Below are 19,478 nucleotides of genomic sequence, written 5' to 3'. Positions count from 1 at the left end.
CGTGGCGTGAATCACTGCAACACTTGCAGTGTGTTGCAGCATGATTCACCAGCAAACCCACAAAAACTATAATCTCCAAAGTGCAAAAGTTTAGTTCTTATTTTGTCGAGCTTGCAGGAGCATTTTATATGTTTTTTACATCCACCGGGTTGGCTGTTTTTAAACTCAGGCCGGCGTTGTTTTCCACCTGCCTCTGTCTTGTCTCTTAGCAGCATCTGTGTTAAGAAGCTTTCAGAAAGGTGTCGGGTTGTTCTGTATAATCAACATAGCAATCAGCGCCACTCTCCCCGACATACACACACACACACACACACACACACACACACACACACACACACACACATGGAGCGCACTGAGGCTAGCTGGCGTCAGGCCAGAGCATCAATAAAGCTAGTGTGAGTTTGAGAGCCATTTAAGGACCATTTCGCCCCAGACCTACAATCCTCCATACTGCTCACTACAGCACCTTGGTGACCATCAGGCTGACCCTGTGGAAGAAGAGATAGAAGAGAGAAGCGGAGAGTGGGAATGAATGGGCAGAGGCAGGACTGAAGAGAGGGGCAAATTGTGATGGAGAAATTGTGAATGAAAGTGGGAGTGAAAGAAGAGAGGCTGCAAAATTGCTGAGAGAGGGAATTAGGAAATAATGGAGGGAGAGTTAAGGAAAGTGATGGTGAGGGAGACTGAGAGACAAAGAGCAGCTCGGGTTTTAACCAATATAATAAAAAATAAATAAAAAATGCTCAAGAAATATTTTACACCTGGCTATAGTGTTAGATCAGCTTCTCAAACTTTTTGAGGATTCCTAATGCTTCTTCAACAAAGCTGCGTCTGTATAAATCACTTTAAGTAATTATATGTGAAAGCAAAGTGTTTCACAATAAAGCCAAAAAGCGCATAAAAAATTGGAAGTCCTGCTCAGTGAGAGAACATTTCAAAAGCAAAAAGGAAAGAAAGAAACAAGGGGTGAAGAGTGAAAACATCCTAAAACTTTTAAAACTAATAACATTAGACAATCATTTCACTAGTTTCTGCTGATCCAAAGATAACTTGCAATTCTTGTGTTGTTTGATGTAAATTTCCCCCTGATAGAGTTATTACATCTCAGTATTACAGTGCAGTTTTATCATTTATAGCAAAGTTTGTTTTGAGGACTATAGGTCATTAAATCCCGGGGCTTTGCAGGCTTTACTTTGACAAGTACTATATTAGGACATTTTTCATTTTGCTAACCTTCTTGGATGCGAGTTGATTGCAGTTGTTTAGAGAGTGTTGGAAAAATACAGAAGTCAGGTCATCTTCAGTCATTTTCTTTTATCCAAGGAGGCCTGACCCTCTGCTGCAGATCTGCAGTTTCTGGGAGTCCTTGTAATGTTTCTATTTTTGCTTTTTTTCTTATTGTTTCTAGTTTAGCATTAAGATTTTGTCTTTAGCTTAGCTTTGACTTTAGGTTGCTGTTAACCATTAATGTAGTTGTGATTTACTTTTATGATGCACAGTTTCTTTTACCACATTTTAGCATTTCTGTTCTTAGTCCTTTCTTTGTTGTCTAAGTGAGACAGGTGTTTTAGGTGTCTTTGATCCAGATGTGGTTTCCTGGTAATGTAATATTCACAGACACACAGACACAAACACAGGGCTCTGAGGATCTTTAGTTTCACTGCTTTTGTTCCATCGTTTTCCTTCATCCTGGACTCTCACCTTCATCGGCATCCCTCCATCACAAGCCCTTCCCGCTCCTCCGGTTTTGCTGCCATCTTAAATCCGACCATCACAAGTACACTTGTACTTATTGATCTCCTTACGCTCACTTCCTCAAATAGATTACATGCCAAGTCATCAAATGCCCACCCGTCATTTTCATTAACACTTTTACTATCTCTCTGTTAGATCCATCGACCTCATCCCTCACCGTGAGATTTCTTGCCAGTCATCTGCTCTCTGCCACCTCTCCCTCTCACTCCTCCCTCATCTTGCTTTAATTCATTTTCTCTTTTTATCTCCTCGTAATACTAATTTTTTCATCTGTCGCGTCTCTCCTGAATCCCTCACCGGTTCGACTGTCTCCAGCTATCCCTCTTTCCTTTGCCCTACATCCCTCTCTCCCTCCCTCCTTTCCTCCCTCACTATTGATCCAGCCATAGTTTTCTGTCTTCTCTGAGCTGGCTGGCTGGCTTTAATCAATATAGATAATTGTCTGCTTTCTCTTCATGCCAAACACGCTGTTTTTTCTCAATGAATCCAGGTCTTTCCCCTGCGCTACCCGCCTGCCCCTCCTTCCTTTCCTCCGCGCGGGAATCCCTCCGTTAATGACAGGAGATAACCTGCTTTCCTTACCGATTTTCTTTTTACCTCCCCCCTTCTATCCCTCTCCCCCCCTCTCATTCCCTTGTTCATTGATTACCGTGAGATATCACCCCGTGTGCCCCGTCAACAGATGTAAAAACACCGGGCCACGTGGCTCGCCTCTGTGTACAAACGCACGCTGCTGTGCAAATATTCAGATTTACAAATGCGCTCCAACTTAGACCAACACACGGCCACCGACAGCAACGAGAGACATCCTGAAATTATGCAGCCACAGCAGCCACAAGTGACCAATAATGTGCTTCTGAACCAATGAAGTGGCATTATTCCATTTACAAGTCATTAAGAAGATTAAAAAAAAGATTTTTCCACAGCTCTTTGTCTGATATAAATTAGTGCTCATAACAGTTTCATGACAATAATATTGGAAATATACTTTTGAAGCATCAGAAGGATTAATTCCAGTCCAGCCAGCACAGTCAAAACCACATAAACATTAGGTGGTTTTTATAGATTATAGATCATAATTCCTCAAGCAACCAAGATAACGATGCAGTGCAGACGTGATCTTTTTTAAGGGATATTTGTGTTAAGCATAATATACTTTTTTCTTCATTTATGACAGATAATCTAAAATATTCTAATATATGCGTTTGTTTTTTAAATAATTTTTAAGCTAAAAGAAGTTGAGCCATTTTTATCGTCACTTTGGTCAGTGATGTATCTGCAGCCGTGAATCTTTCTACTCTGAGTCTGTTGTTAGCCTTGGATCACTGCAACACAGACAGCAACACACGACTTTCCATCATCATTCCCAGAATAATGGGCAACTTTCTGTAAAGAACTGTGAAAATTTATATGACAGCTAGATTGACAAGTTCATACTAGGATGCATGTTTTTAATTAAAACTATCACAGCGGTTTGTGTAAATATATATGAGTGGAGCTGTAAATGACACCGCTTGGTCATTTGAAGGTGAAGTGAGCAGCTCTCATTTCAGGCGATCAGTCGGTTCGTGGAGATGTGTCAGCTCCAACGTCCTGTTTTTCTTCTCACACGTCTCTGCTCTGATATGTGAATCTATTTCTATCTAACTCAGGATTCACCAAAATATGTCCAATTATTGCACCAAAAAATGTGTTGATAATTAATGTGTTACGGTCATCAAGACTGTTAAACTCAGAAATAAAATGACTCTTTAATATAACTTTAATAATGAAATAATTTCCAAGGTTCGTTTGTAGGATGTTTTAATTATGTAGTTGTAAAACAGCTGGTGCAAACATGCATTAAATATTCTCGTACACCACTGAGGTGTCATGCATGCCAGAACTGTCCCCACCAAAGGGTCCAATTCAGCCCAGTTTCTGCTCCATAAAGTGGTAAAACTACAAAACTAGTTGCTTACTGATTTTTGTTCCTGGTGTGAGACGGACTGTCAGTGTGCTACAAAAGAAACAGTTTTAATTCTAAAACTTCTTGTTTACCTACACGTCTCTGCATGTAACGGCTGTTCTTACAGATCCACTGTGACGTGGAAACGGCATGCTCTCTGAATATGGAAAAACTTGACATTGCTGAAATTCATGAATTTTCTACTTATTTTTCTGAAAGCGTCTGAGACCGTTAAGCATCCTTAAATGTGAAAATGTGACAGTTTTCAACAAGAACTTCTTTAAGCTTATCAGAGAAGTGAAACATTTAGAAGATGCATTTTATTTGTTTTTCCTCCAAACTGGACACAGTAACTAAAACTAGTTATTTTGACTATGTTGACATTGTTTTATGTCTGTAAGTATCTGCAGTTTGTTAAGTTAAACTGCTTGAATGGTTTGATTTTCATTAGGTAGTCTGATTACATTTTCCTAGGATCTTTTTTTAGTTGATTTGTGGAGATAAACTAATAAGGGTAAGACTTAAATGCTATCCTACTCTGAACAAATTGTGGAAAAATAAAAAGTATAAGAGCTCAAACAAGGGTTCATATGATCACTCTTTAGTGATTACATCTCTCTGTGTAGAAAGATTAACCTATAAAACCTGGAAAACACATCAGTCCTTTTTTTCCACTCAGCTGTTTGTGGTGAAACCAGACCTGTGCAAAAAAATGGAAAAAAAAGCAACCATCAGAAACGTACACAATACAGCCGCTCCCTAACAGCATGGAGCCCTGGCATCCACACAATTAGACACTATAGGGGGGTATAGCAAGGCCAAGCTATAATTACATAGCACTATGAAGCCGATGGTTGTGAGGGGACGGTGGAAGCAAAGGGTAGCGTGTTCTCTGTACTACACTGCATTGTGACATGAGCTGCCGCATTGAAAGCAGGCCTTGCAATAGTGCTTCATTAGTATGAATAGAGAGGTGAGAACTTTGAGCATGTGAATATAAATACTGTTGATACGTGTGGCGGGAGGGGTGCTATGCAAGGTCACATGGTTAATAAAGCAAACAAACGTGTTTAAATGCACACAGAGGTGCTTTAACAAAGAGGAAAAGTAGGACTGGATGCAAAAAGGAAATCTGCATCGTATGTTTAAGCCTCTAAAAAACAAAAGATAAAGGCCGAGGAACGAAAAGCAGAAAGGAAAACTATTACACAGAACACAAACAAGGCTGTGTCCCGTAACGAGGTTCATTCAATAACATAAACACGGATGATCGTTGGCATTAAGACGGGAAAATAAAAGAAATCGTCGAGCGCAGAGGAGAAGAGGAAGCGGCGTGCACTTTTCCTTATCTCGCGCTCACTCGCTGCCTGCTCTGTAACTTTGCTCACCACTGAGAGACCGACTCCAACCGCAGCTTTTTCGGCCATTTTGAGCTTGATGTGTACATCACGTTTGTGCACGTGCGCGCCTGTGTGTGTGTGCGAGCGTGTGTGTGTGTTTGTCTATACGTGTACATGTGCGCTTTGTGTCTGTGTGTGGAAGTGTGCTGGTGCAGAGAGAATGGACCCTTATCCAATTTGTACTGGTCAGTAGTGTGAAATGGTGGTAGGTCAGTCAGCCAGGCAGGGTTTGTGTGTGTGTGTGTGTGAGTGTGAGAGTGTGTGTTTGTTTGTTTGTTTGTTTGTGTGTGTATATTTAGGAAAGAATGGTCTGAATTGCAAAAAACACTGGTGGAGGTCCAGCATGTGCCGGCGAGCTTTCATCTCTGAAACCAGGGTGCACACACACACACACAACACGCACATACAAATAAAGGAGATGATTATAGCACACATAATGAGAAAATACGTATTGTAAGGCATGTTGTTGTAGTGAAAAGTAAATGGCATCATGCTGGCATCCCTTTTGTGTGGTACAATCTCAGTGACACACACACACACATATACACACACACACACATTCCACCCACGGCACAAAAAAATAAAAAGACTTTTCCATTAAATTGGTCGTTATTGTATAGTCGACCCCCTATGGATCTGATCCATATGACGACACAGACACACACGCATGCACCTATCCTCTCTATGGTTGTTTCAATTATCTCTGCTCTGGAAGCCTGTAATCGCGCGCGCGCGCGGGTTTGCTGCCTCGCTGATGTGATTATTTTCGGCATTTTAAAAAAAAATTCCGTCTCTACTTTCAGGCGTTGCAGCAATTATCAAAGCTGATTTAAGGAATTTTAATTTGAAATAATTCCCTTTTTCGCTTTAATAAAATATTTTTGCCTATAAAATAGTGAAACTGATGTGTTAGGCAGGGAAATAAAAAGTTTTTCACCTGAAAGAAGCAACCTTGGTATACGGTGAGCTGTTATTGTCTTTTTGTTGTCGCCGTTGCTGTTTTCTAAAGAGTTAATTAAAGTCTGAATGAAATGTAAAAAGAAAAAGAAATCGCCTCATTTATGACATATCCTCAGAAAAATAAAACAAAGTGAAGAAGAGCGTTTCCAGACCTGCGTTAACGCCAAAGAAGATCCCTCGTGATCTGGTCAAACAGCAGGGCAGCAGGTGATTTGCAGTGCCTGAAAAAGGTTACAGAGTGCACATACAAACTCGTATAGCGCGCATAAAGCATACACTCACACACACTTGATGACTCACAGTGGCTTAGCAGGACTGCGGTCATTGTCTACATCTGTAATTGTGTGTGTTTTTGTACATATATATATGTATGTGTGTGTGTGTGTCAATGTGTCATTTGGTGAGTGAACATAAGTGGGTCTGGGGCGGTCTGTTGATGGAAGGAGTGTAAAAATAGAGAGATAACAGCCACTCTGCAGAGAAAGAGTTGAAGGAGGAGAGGGGGTCAGAACACGGTGGCCTTGAGCACCCATTTTTCCCCTCCAGCCGTCCATCCGACCACCTCTCTCTCTTCCTCCCTCTCTCCATGGCTGGCACGCCGATTCGTTCAGCCCACCTCAACAAAATGGAATTTGTTAAGTGGAAGGAGGCGACGGTGGCCAGGAGGTTACAGATCTGGGCGATTGACCGTCCCCAATCCCAAACCCCAAATCTGTGGAAAAGCCTCGAAGGAAAACATTTGATTTGTTGATCATTGATCTCTCTCTTTTTTTCTTTTTTTTATCGCTGCTGCTGCTGATGATGATGTTTTTACACTGTCACTACAGATCTTCATCCTTTCTTCATTATAAACTATAAAAACAACATCTGCTGGACAAGATTTAAAAAAAAATCCTAATACTTTAAAAAGGAGTTAGTTTTTGTACACTCGTGTTAACTAATCTTGTGGGTTTTATCCTCTTCCTTGACCTGCTGTTGATTAAATTCCACTTCATGCTTTCTGGACAAAAGTCGGCGCCAAATTTTTTTTTTGTTAAAGTAAATTATTCATGACAGATAACAATTTTTGCATATAGAAAACTTTCATTGTGTTGTGCCAAAGTTGAGAATTCTCTGTTGTACTTTCTGCTCATCACTTACAGAAAAAAGATGAAAGTCAGGATTTAAAAAATTCATCATTTTTCAGGCCGATCTATCGGTTTTTGTGTCCCTTGATGTTTAAGGTGTTGACGTTGACCGTGAACTGCAGCATTTCTGGTGTGAGTCAGGTCGGTGACCTTTGTTTCCTGTTTTCCTCACTGATTTCCTGTCATCTCTCTTTAATATCATGATCCATTAAAGCCTTAAAATATCCGGAAAAATAATCATGCTGCGATCGTTCTGTTTCTGTTTGGGATTATATTTCATTTAATGCTTAAATGATTTTAAAAAAGGAAAGTAAACTAGATATTTTCAGTATTTTAGGAGCTGTAACTCTGTGTAGGCTCCTTTCGATTTAACGCCCAGCTGCTCCAGCATCCAAATGTAAACTGCGGCTGCAGCTGCTTGTGATGAATCTGTATAACTGTGACTAAAAAAGGGAGTCATCTGCCCCCTTGTCTGTCCAACAGCCCTGTGCCCCTGGAAACACTGGGAAGGTGGGCGCACAGTAAGAGGGCACGGGGGGGGGGGCAAATCATACCACTCGACTTCCCCTCCTCCTTCGCCCCCTTCCATCCCGTACCTCCATCCCCAGGGGTGATTTCAGAACCTGCATCCCCATCCCATCTTATCCTTAAATTCGGAATCTGCCCGGAGCATCCTGATCCCTGCCTGCTGGAACTGAGGATGGTCACGCTCCCAGATTAGGGATTTCTGATGCAACTCCGGTCAGGACAGCAGCTCAGCCCTGCAGCTTGGGATTGTGTTTGGGCAAAGTGTGTGTTTGTGTGTGTGCCTCTTCATGTGAGGTGCTGCTACATGTGAGCGTATTCGTGTGAGTGTTGCTGCTCCAGGCGAATGCGTTTCACCTCTGCTTGTGGAAAGTCTTCGTGTTTTCATTCACTCTCATTTACACTCCGTTCTCGGCGCGAGGCTTTCCGTGTTGTTTGGGTGCGTTGATGTTGCATGCAAGTAAATAAAAGCCACCGCGCTTCGTCTCTTGACCTCTCAAAACAAGAAAAGGAGAACGCATTTTTAAAAGTGAAGGGGTGGGGGGGGGAGAAAGAAGAGGGAAGGGTGTGTTTGGCTGGTGTGAGGTGAGGAGGGGGGCTGAAGGCAGGAATCGGCGGCCTCTGCGAAGGGGCCTCCAGCGTGCGCGGGTCTGGCTACCCCCTCTGCGGGGCCCCGATCGATACAAACTCAGAGCAATAAAGCTTTCCCCCTGTCATCTCCACAGAATACAAAGCAGACCGGGGAAGGGAAGGGTGGGGAGCAAGGGATGGGGTGCTGGGGAGGGAGAGGAGCTGTTCCGCTAGCCACACCAATTTCCTAACCCCCCTTTTCACCTCTTTCTTCTTCTTTTCTCTCCCCAATTTTCAACCCTAACCATAAACCACCTCACCCTCCTCCTTCCCATACCTTCTTCTCCTTCTTCTCCTGCCACTACTTCTTCTTCTTCTTCTCCCTCTCCGTCCACAGCCGATTCGACTGACGCACTGCCTGTATTTTATAATTAATGCTGTTTGAATAAATACGCTTAATAATTCATCGTTGTTATTTAAGGAGCGATTGATGGATTGACTGAGAGAAAGTGTAAGAGAGAAACAGAGCAAAGATCATATCTGGGGAAAAGGACAGAGAGGAAACGACTGCAGCACCGTGCGATGAGCGAGAGAGAGAGAGGGGTTTAAATAGAGGGGGGAAGGTGCTGTTAACTGAGAATGGGGATGGGGTGATGGTCATAGACGAAGGGGGAAGGGAGTAGAGGTATTACACTGAGCGAGAGATGGATGTGTCGATGGAGAGAAGCTCAGTGGCGAGGAAGGTGGGGGGGAAATAAGGAGAAGATGGAGGTAGGGGGGATATTTAACAGGACAGGAAAGGAGAGGACAGGAAGGGGTAAAGAGGTCAAATAAGCGCTCTGTTTAATTGGAAGCCAATTTAAGTCGGGTCCAATCGATAAACCTGTAAACCTCGCCGTCTATCGGCTCGCGGCACGCACTATAGATCACCGGGACTGCACGGCTGGAGGAGAGGATGGCGGCCTGGTTTCGGCACACCTCGTTCAGTCACTCCTTCATCTGTTTGCACTTGTAGAGCCAGCAGACCTTTCCCTGTTTGTAAAGAAAGCAATAAGATGAGAGGTGGAATCACAATTAAAGGTGCGCGCAGTTCATCACAGTGACAAAAACAAAACGAGGGTTTTAGTGAATTTACAGGCTTTTTTTTTCTGCGCTGGGATTTTCACCCCGAATCCAAATACTCCAAACATAAATATCCCCGCGGTCACATGACAACCTCATAACTCCAAATTGAAGGATAATATGATCTTCTATGGGTGGAGAAAATTCTGCCATCCTTGGACTTATGAGATCCTTTCAGCCCCCATCGGATAAATGTGGTGGTCAAGCCGAAAACGAGACGGCAGGATTTTGGCTCGGATTCAGTGCTGAAATAGCTGTAGCACAAATAAGAATGAAAACCAGTTGATCCCGAGTCTTTGTGTCTGTATTTTAGACATATACCTGCTCCTGTTGCAGTATATTTGTTTTCTTGTAGCTGAGCTAAATTTCTAAGCATTTTAATCAACATCAAATCCAACAAATTTTGCGGGGAAGCAAAAACACATTCTCTGCATTTTAAGGAGGAATAAATACGAGTATGATTTTATTCCTGACTCTTTTCTTGTGACAAGTTTATATACAAAGATGGAGACGATGCGGTCCAGGTCAGTTTGGACGTGAAACCTGCACATTTCGCCTCCACATTCGTTATTCGTCCTTTTTTTTTCTTCTTTCTTGCACCGTCTCATTTTTTGGTCATCTTTCTGTCCACTATGTTGGTTCATTTTGTCATCGACTGTGTTGCACACAATCTGCCCCCTCCCTCCTCATCCAATCACTCTCACACGCGTGCACACACACACACACACCATCAAGGCAAGGCTGTGTATCTTTGTTAGCCCAATTGTCACTATCTTTCCCCTCCTGCTATTTCCTGTGAAGATGCTCTGTCACACTGCAGCTCACTCTGTTCCACACATCTGTTTTATAAATTTTTTTTCTGTATTTGTGCCACACTCGCCTGTAATTTCTTTCTCTTTCATTGCCATTATCGCCCATGTTTGACATTTTTTGTGTTGCTTCTTCCTCCGTTGTTGTTTCCCTTTTAATATCTACACTTAGTTATTTCTTAGCATCTCTGTCCCAGCATCCCTTCACTCACCCATTCACATGCGCCTGCTCTTTCTAGCCACAATTCCCTCTTTTTCTCTAAATTTCTCTTCAGCAGACCTCATAATTTTTTCCACTTTCAGCCATTATACCCACATCCCTACATTTTTGCTACCTGTTCATCGTGGATTTTTTTTGTCATTCATTTGTTTTTACTCTCGCTTCTCGCGCGTCTTCCCTTCTGTCCCATCGCCATCGCCATCTCTCTGTTCTCACCATCACCACCCTGCAATTTTTTGTCCCTTTACTCCCGTTGTTTTCTCGCTTTGAAACCATCTCTGTCATGTCTCTCAGCCTCCCCTATTATCCACCAAAATTCCCCAAAATGTTCACCCTCTGCTTGTTGTCTTCATCCTTCTAGCTCATTTGTTTCCACCCCCCTCCAACATCCTCCTGTTCCTCCCTCATCCTCTCACCTCCATCTTTTACCCCAATGCAGGGATTCTGGAAAAGGAAGTAACACCCAGTGGCCATTTCCTCTATCACCTTGTCCTCCCTCCCTTTATTTCTCTGTTTCCATCCCTGCGTTGTGCTCCTTGGGGAGGGCAGTAATAATGGTGGAGAGAAGGAGAGAGGGAGGGCGGTGCGATTATTGTCTTGTCGGGAGTCAGAGGAATCGATCGGCACAGAAATATGTGGTGCGAGAAAGAGGTACTGTATCGGATATAATAAACACTCTGGAGACATATTCGGAAAGCGCTCGGCCTCGTGCTCGCGCTCACATACATGCATACAGCTGCACACACACCCGTGTAATCGCTCTGACTCGTGCGCGCACACATGCAAGGTGCACAGAACATCATACGAATGCAGTACTTTCCAGTTGTGCGTAAACTCAAACATGAATCACTAACAAATCTTTGTCTACACAAAACATTACTCGTTTATTCTCAGGGAGCACTGAGAAAGCAGCATCGTCACTAAATATACCTAAGGATGAATATTATCTTACAGATGAGCCTCACTAAACCTATTTTTTTTAAGAGAAGTCGTTGATATCACTAAAAAAATACTCAAAGTAGCTCATCTTTTGTGTTTAAATGAAATTGGAACAATAAAACGTGTTTTTAAAGCCCCCAAAAAGCCAAAAATATCCTGATTTATCTTAATCTGTTAGGATTTCCAACCAAAAACCTCAGTGATTACACAGTCTTTGCACATTACTTGTTTGGTTCTGGTTTAACCCTCTTCTTGCCTGACTGTGATAAAATGTGAACCTCACCTGGAATAAAAAAAGCACAAATAATCCTTTAATACGTACTGTTAAAGAGTAAACAGCAGTGGAGACATTAGCATGCACCACTTTGTTTGCCTTACACAAAGTCTCAGCTACAGGCAGGGAAACATGTTTATTCTTAATGATTAACACTCTCACAGGTACACACAAAACATGTGAGCTATGCACACACACGCTGCACACACATACACACATGCACGCACTGTGATCTTTCATTGCTGTTGCCTGGCAACGGGTCTATGTGTCCTGTGCTAGCAGAGCGCTGTCCAGTGGTGCCATGACCGCTGCAGCTGACCACTACTGAAGGAGAAGGGGAGGCAGGGAGGGCGGGTTACAGAGATCACGCAACAACAACAAAAAAAAGTGAGGCCGAGAATACAACACTGGGGCAAATAAGAGTTTTAATGATGCTAACATTGCACCGAGACAGAAATAATCTGTGTTTGCTGGACAGTGTTAATGTGAAAACCACTAATAATTTGTCAAAGTAGCACCTCACTGGGAAGGTAAAAAAGGAGAAGAGGCTAATACTAGGAAGCTAAGACTCTTAGCAGTACCATCCTGAAAACTAAATAAGACCTAAAATACTGAGAGATGTGCAAAAGTAGTGAAATAACAGAGAAACGTGAAGATTTTCAGTTTAATTCACTCTTCAGGTTTAGTATAAAATAGCCCGGATACTCATCAGGCTTGTAGCGGTGTAGAATCAAGTTTTAACAATTTTTAGGGGCGTGTGTGAAAATTTGATAGAGGCTTTTTATAAAATAAGATTAATCTGTAATTTTTAAAAATTCGTGAAATAACTTAAATTGTGTTTTTGTGATATTTCTCTAATCGTGAATGAAGTCAGAGTGAAAATGCTTAAAACTTTTTAATTCAGACAGATGCATATAGAAGTCTGTGAGATAATAACTCCACGACCTCACTTGATTTTTTTGCCTTTTTGTGGCCTCAGTCTCTGGTTTCAAGTTGAGGCTACAAAACAGGACTGCTGTCATGGTGGCTCCTTCCATCTTTATATATATATGTAGTCTACGGGGTGAAGGAGGGGGTCTGGTCTGGGTGAGTGGGCTTTTGCAAACAAGATTTCCAAGATCTAACTCACCTTCAACCACAAAAATAGCTTTCACATAATCCACCAGCACGTTGAATTGTTTTGAGGAAGCTCAATAAATATTTGAGACTTTAAAGGACAGCATAGGATTGAAGATGGCGTAAGTGGGGGGTTATATTCTTAGGGAGAGGTGGGGAATGTGAGGGCAGAGACGGGATGTTAGAGATTAAATTTGACAGAGAGAGGCAGGAGGGAATGAAGGAATTAGGGTAAGGCAAACGAGTCGACGGGTTCGGACGGAGGGGGGAAGGTTAGACGAGGAAGTTCAAGTGAGATGTTGCAGCTGAGGGAGAAAAGGAAGAGGGGAAATGAAAAGAGATCAGAATAAATCAAGGTTGGACTCATTGGAGGACAAAGTAAGGTGAGGGACAAAGTGCAGGAGCAGGGATGCAAATAGGAGGCTGGAACACAGTTTGTGTTTGAGTGTCGGGGTAGCAGTAAAAGCAGCAGGCATTGCTGTGTCTTTGCACTAAAATATGATCACCGGTTATCTAAAAACAAGCATTTTCTAGTGAAATATGAGTGAGAAATCACTGTAGAGCAACATAATGTGTTTGTTTGCTGTAGGACTGGCTGAAAAATGCCCGTATTGATATTTTAAGAGTAAGTATGTTGTGAATTTAGTTTTATTTTAGCTTCACATTAAACCTGAATTCTTGTGTTTTATTCTCAGAAGAACTTGAAGAGTGTGAATCAATTATTCCAAGTTAAAACTAATCAGAAATTTGGATTTTTGTGATATTTTCCTGACTGGAAAACATATCTGGGGCCTGATCAACCACACAAAATAAATGTAAACCATAAAAGAAGTAAAATATCCTCTGTGCAGTTATTTGACCGTCTCATTTCTTTGCTTCAGTATTCAGTTCCCTAACTTTGCTGTTACAGTCCACAGCATCTCTGCAGCAGCTTCACAGCTAATATAAAGCAAAATGCATTCTCATAAAATGCAAACATCTGTGTGCTCATCCTCTGAGCTCCATTCTTTAGGTTGTGTTTGTCTTCAGCTGCATGATAGTCATTAAAATGAGACATAAAGCTGTGTGTTTGCGAGAAATGTAGTCATGTATAGGCAGCACAGTAGACCGTGCTGTGATGGCAGATGTTCCTACTTTGAGTTAAAGACGGTGTATTTTTAAGAAGGATCAAAAGAAAAGAAGTAAAACTTTTAAAGGAGACCTGAATTTGTACTTTTATGGTTTTGACAACAAACATGACCATTATTATGAAAGGCGGATGAACAAAAGCAGAAGAGTGGAAGCTAATCAGTGTAATCAAGAAATAAATGTTAGTTACTCCTCTAGACTTTCCATCTACAACCATTTGCTTCTCTTGAATGTGTCAGATATCCTTTATTTGGACTTACGGCAATGCCAAGAAACCTTTCAGTTTAAGAAACAGAGCTCTAAATTTTTTATTTTTCTTATTATTTTAAACAACTTTTTTGAAGCGCTCCTGCGTCTTTATAATTTAAAAGTTGCTCGTACACGCTACCTGTGTTAAGGTTTTGTTGCAGATAATAGAAAAGTAAAGTTTAAAGAGAAAAACTTAAAGCGTGTGCGCGTGTTTGGCTGTGTGCTGCGTTCATGCTTCTGCCTCATCGGCTTCATTTGTCACGATGTAGCTGACATTACATTTTTCATCATTACAGCAGTTGCAGATTTGCTCGTTGGTGCTGCGGGTGTGTTTGTTTGGCGCTGAATGTGACGGGGGACAGGTGGAAAAGGCAGGCGCCAGGCAGCTTGTTTGTGTTTGACTGCGAGGCGGGAGGTGGCCGAGACCATGTGCCTGACCTTTGACATCCACACGCCAAACGGCAGCGGCATATACATACACACACATGAACCCACGCGCCGTCTGTCACAGGCCCCTGACATGCGTGACCGAGGCGGGGTGGGTGGGCAAAAAGAAGGTGGAGGGAGGCAGAGGGAGAGGAGGCTGAGTGTAGGACCCCTCCAGCCATCCTGCACCCTCTCTTCCCCTCTCTCTCTCTCGGTCCTTCTTTTCTAATTCCCTGACAGTGACCCTGTGCCCCCCCCCTCCTTTCCCACTCACACACACACACACACAGGGGCAGGCTGTCCATGTCAGCCCCACAAGACAGATACATCATCTGCCCAGTGGCCCCTCTTCCTCCCCCCTTCTGTTATTAGCACTGATAGGATGAGTAAGGAGGGATTGGGATGGGAGGGGGTCTACCTTACATCCATGCAACTGCTGTTAAACTGCCTCAGGGTGGAGGAGTGTGCTGGGGTGGTGGTCACTATAACTTGGAATGAAATTTTATTCCTAAATCCGCTAATATTGCCATTGTTACAGGAAAAACACTCAAAACCAGAGCTGGGTGGGGGGTGGGGTAGGGTGGGGTATACATGTGCAGATTGCAGATGTAGAGACGTGTTCGTTTGTATAATGCAGTTTGGTTTAAAACATGCTCTCTGATGTGCACTGGACATCTGTGACATTTGGGGTTCAGGCTGTTTGATTTGTTGGCATACATGAGGACGAATAAGGATGGATGGTTGGTTGGGGGATGGGGGGGTTAAAAGTCTCCATGACCAAAGGGGTTAGGGCCAGTTGAGGCGTTATGAGGAGGGGGCTGATAAAATGATTTTATGGGATCCCTTTCTTCATATCCTGAGAGGATGGTAACGTGCGTGTTTGAAGTGGAGTGTATTAATTTAACTCCGTGTTTGAATTAAATGGGGGCGGCGTTTTAGTGAATTGTATTTTGACACAGAGCTTTTCTGAAGGTTCGGCTGTCTTTGTCGTCGTGGTGATAGTAACAACATTACATATGGGTGTGATTAGAGAAAGCGGTGGTATTAGTAATGTTACACTTTTTAAACTGTCCAAGGTTAAATGTTGCATCAAAAAGAATTTCTCAGATATGAAATATATGAAAACAGTAAGTTTGATTAACAGTGTTGTGCTGGGCTTATTTAATCAAACGGATAAATGAAAAGGATTTTTTTAACACCATTTTTAAAGTGCCAACCTTACAAAGAAGACATTTTTCTGAATTTGTTACTGGAGGTGACATTTCTAACTAAAAACCATCTGATTCAGTTAATTGAAGATGAAATATTTCTTCATGTTTGGGGATAAATAAATTCAAGTGCACTTTTAGTTTTCTGAATGGTCCGGCTGCTCACTGACAGCAGGTCTTTGCCCCTTTAAAACACGTCTTTCTACCTCTCAGTTATTATCTACAAATGAATACAAGAGTCACTTTTTATACACCTCATTAGTGTGTGTGCTGTGCTTGTTACACTAACACACACATCTACCGGCTCCCGCAGAGGATGTCTTAGAGAGTGCTGCCCCCAACTGGGCCCTTTATGCAACTGCAGGATCTCTCCTGACTAAACACTTCCAAAGGGGTGTTTACTTGTTTTCTTAATAATGGTGGGATGATCATAATAACATAAAAATTTTGAAGACTTGTTGTTGCATCATTTCTAAAATGTAATTTAGGCAAAAAGTGACGTTCAGGTTGAATTTGATTCTAATCTACAATTTCACAAAGATCTTAAGAAATAAATACAACCCAAGAACTGTTAAACAGATATCTGTTATTAGAGTTTTTCTTTTTCTCTTTCACTCATCCTTATATTTAATCTTCTCTTTTTCAGCATTTTCTCAGCATAACCCCTGCTTCCTCCTTTTTTTCCTTGCCCTCCACCATCTTTTAGCACACTTGAAATTGTTCGTGACCCTTCAGTATAATTCCCAAAAGGCCTTCCTTTGTTTTTTAAAGTGTTCAATCATGTCCTCTCCCACACTCTCAGAGAATAATGTGGACCTTTAGGGTAAAAAGTGCTCGTCATTGGGCCGATACCCTCAAAGGTGCTGCTGTTGTACCCTTGACAGGGAGGCTTACGCTGTGTTTTGTGGCTTAGGACCAGTTTACATTACTCTAATGTAATGATGCAAAAATTGACCTTTTTGAAAAAAAATAATTTTCATTCAGCCTAGATATAGTGTAAAATCTTAGATTTTGACTGTTAAATCAATATTTGGCCTTTTTTTTTTAACTGAACATGGTCTCCTGATATTACATTTAGATATTACAACCTCATAAAGATCCACATATTTATCTGGAGCTCATGTAATTATCCCTGGGGGGAGGGAGGGGGGTTACTTCTGAAGACTGAACCTGTAGGGACAGGAGGGAAGTTGTGTATTTAGGATATGTCTATTACACAGAGGGGAAACAATATGGTTGCGGATGTCAGCTGTGTTTTTATGTGGTGTACTTTGATTATTTTCCCTGTTGTGCTTCCTGTCAGTTGCATGAACTTTGTGCTGAAGACAAAGCAGATTTAGTGCATTGATTCACTTTAACCTCAGAGTTGGAGCTCCTTCTTACTGCCATTATCAGCATACATCCTTTCCAGTTAAACCGATGCCATAGATGAGACGGTTATTATGAAAGTCCTGAGCACAAGAGGGAATATTAATTTAAAAAGTGAAAGACAGAAGTTAAGTGCAGGGGGTGAAAGCGTGTTTTTTTTCAAGAAGGCACCGAGTGATGCTGAGTAATGTCTGGTGCTCAGGTAAGCACTTCGGGTGGCGTTGTTCTTCCTGGACCAATTACTACTGCAGTCCCAGAAGTGGCCACAAACTGAAGGAACAGCAGAGGTAGTTAGGATGATACCTGCCATGAAACGTCCCGCTTCCACCTCCTGGGTCAATAAAGTTTACATTTAAAGAGCTAAATTAGAGCATAAACAACTTTATGCTGGTGGGGCATAAAGTTGTTTTGCTTAGCAGAGATTTTGTCTTGCCTGTGTCCAGGATACAAAACAAGATGAAATGAAAGTCTCATTATTTCTGTGATTAAATGCTTTTTTTCTTCAAACATACAACAACTTATTCTCACGCATATTTGTTGGTGCTGAGTCACCCTGGTTTGCACGCTATTCTTTCAAATTCAAAAGCTTCATGGCAGCATTTCATTTAGTTGAACTTTCACAGTTACTCTGACCTGCATAATAGCAAAAAGCACAAAAGTTCAGCCACTCCAACACAGAGGAGGCGGCTGACCTCCTGTGCAGGAAGCACCGAGTGTTCGTATCCTTTTGCTGTAAATTGGCCAGCTGGAAGAAGACTTTTGAGATCGGATGGACGTGTAATACAAGTTTTGTGTGCTTAAAGTTTTCATAATGTAATAAAAAACTGTAAAAGTGCAGGTTTTACTTTATTATTTCTTTTCACACTAAATGTGACTAAAAGGTTGAAATTCCAGGATATAAAAATAGATGTTACAACACGTTTTAGGCTGTGAGTTGTGGGTTATTGGCCTGAACTCATGAGTTCCTTCCTTGGAAATGTGTTTTGTAATTAAATGTAATATCAAATTAATGATGCAATATAGTGCTCCACGGGTCTGACACAGAAAAGCATAGCGAGCAAGCAGTAATAATTTACGTTGTGAAAACATTAAAGAAATGCAACAAAACTAAAAAGAAGACAAAATAGTGGCATTAAAACTATTCTCATTTAAAGCAAAGCAAAAAAATGAATAAGCTAAATTAAAAAGCAGCATAAGAAAATAGAGGCAACGTCAGATGGAAACATATTAGCCAAATTCCAGTCTACATGAGCTCAGCTACATTAGAAACTTCCAGATGTGTGCATGTGTCATGTCTCCCATTCCCCTGCATGCTGGGACCGTGTTATCCCCACATTGATCGTCAGCTGTGGAGGCAACATACCAGTTGAAGTGTTTTTCATGCACCTGTCTGATGGATATCTGTGTGTGTTTCCTGCAGATATCAGGATGTCCAAAGCAGGGGAGGAAAAGCCTGGAGCTGACTATCCAGGGGACAGTTCAGGTACAGCACACATACTCGTGTTCAGTCACGGCGTGGACGGTTCAGTTATCTAATCTCTTTAAACAGGCTTGAACAGGAAAGCAGCAGGCTAAAATGTTCCAGTAAATGTGCAACACACAAACACACGAGCTCACATTCTTGCTAATCGGTCATTTAAATCTCGCTCTTTGTTTCAGACTCTGACAGAAACAGCCCCGATGAGCAGGTGGGTATTTTACTTTTCTCATTAAAGATACTGAGCACGTACTCGCTGATGATGCACTTGCACTGTGCTCAACTTTTTGGGGACGTGGACTACAACAATCCTGACGCAGATGTAACTGGTTTAGGCCTCATTCCATCTTTTTGTCTCCATATTGCTGCACCATGAGAGGCGAGAGTGATTTTCAGGGCAAACTGTGTTACGATCAAATCCAAAGAAACATTTTTTATTAGCATAAATCCACTTTTTATAGATGGAGTACAGTTTTATGATATATATCAAACTGTTCTGAGGACCCCTTCTTCACAATGGGTTACTTAACCCTGGGTGGGGGGTGTCCCTGGATGCCAAAATTATAACTTCTCTTAAAATTCTGACCAGTCTTATTAACTTGTAATAAATGGTTTAATCTGCCTCACCCATGAAAGTGGTTCGCTGGAAATATGTTGACAGAGATTACAGGATGTCATTTCTTCTGAATGTGTCATCACACTTCGGTTCTTTGATGTGCGATGCATATTTTCATTGTTTTGCTGCAGGCTCAGACAATGAAAACAAGCCCCTTCAGCCTCTCTCCTACACCAGTTGGCAACAAGGTGAGCCTGATCAGGCATGCTGTGTGTGTGCGTGTGTGCGTGCGTGCGTGTGT

General features: G+C 41.9%; 1 protein-coding gene across 1 annotated transcript in view; it reads left to right on the top strand.

Annotated features, from left to right (window-relative positions):
• pou2f2a (POU class 2 homeobox 2a) overlaps positions 1-19,478 on the top strand; it is a 65,480-nt gene that overhangs the window by 32,762 nt on the left and 13,240 nt on the right. Inside the window, exons 2-4 of the mRNA XM_080863461.1 lie at positions 18,565-18,627; positions 18,804-18,832; positions 19,369-19,425. Of these exons, the coding sequence (XP_080719587.1) occupies positions 18,565-18,627; positions 18,804-18,832; positions 19,369-19,425 (149 nt within the window). The remainder of the gene's footprint in view (positions 1-18,564; positions 18,628-18,803; positions 18,833-19,368; positions 19,426-19,478) is intronic.

This window comes from Rhamphochromis sp. 'chilingali', assembly GCF_963969265.1.
Source record: "Rhamphochromis sp. 'chilingali' genome assembly, chromosome: 17".
In the NCBI taxonomy this organism is placed as follows: Eukaryota; Metazoa; Chordata; class Actinopteri; order Cichliformes; family Cichlidae; genus Rhamphochromis; species Rhamphochromis sp. 'chilingali'.
This window is presented reverse-complemented; position numbering and strand designations above follow the sequence as displayed.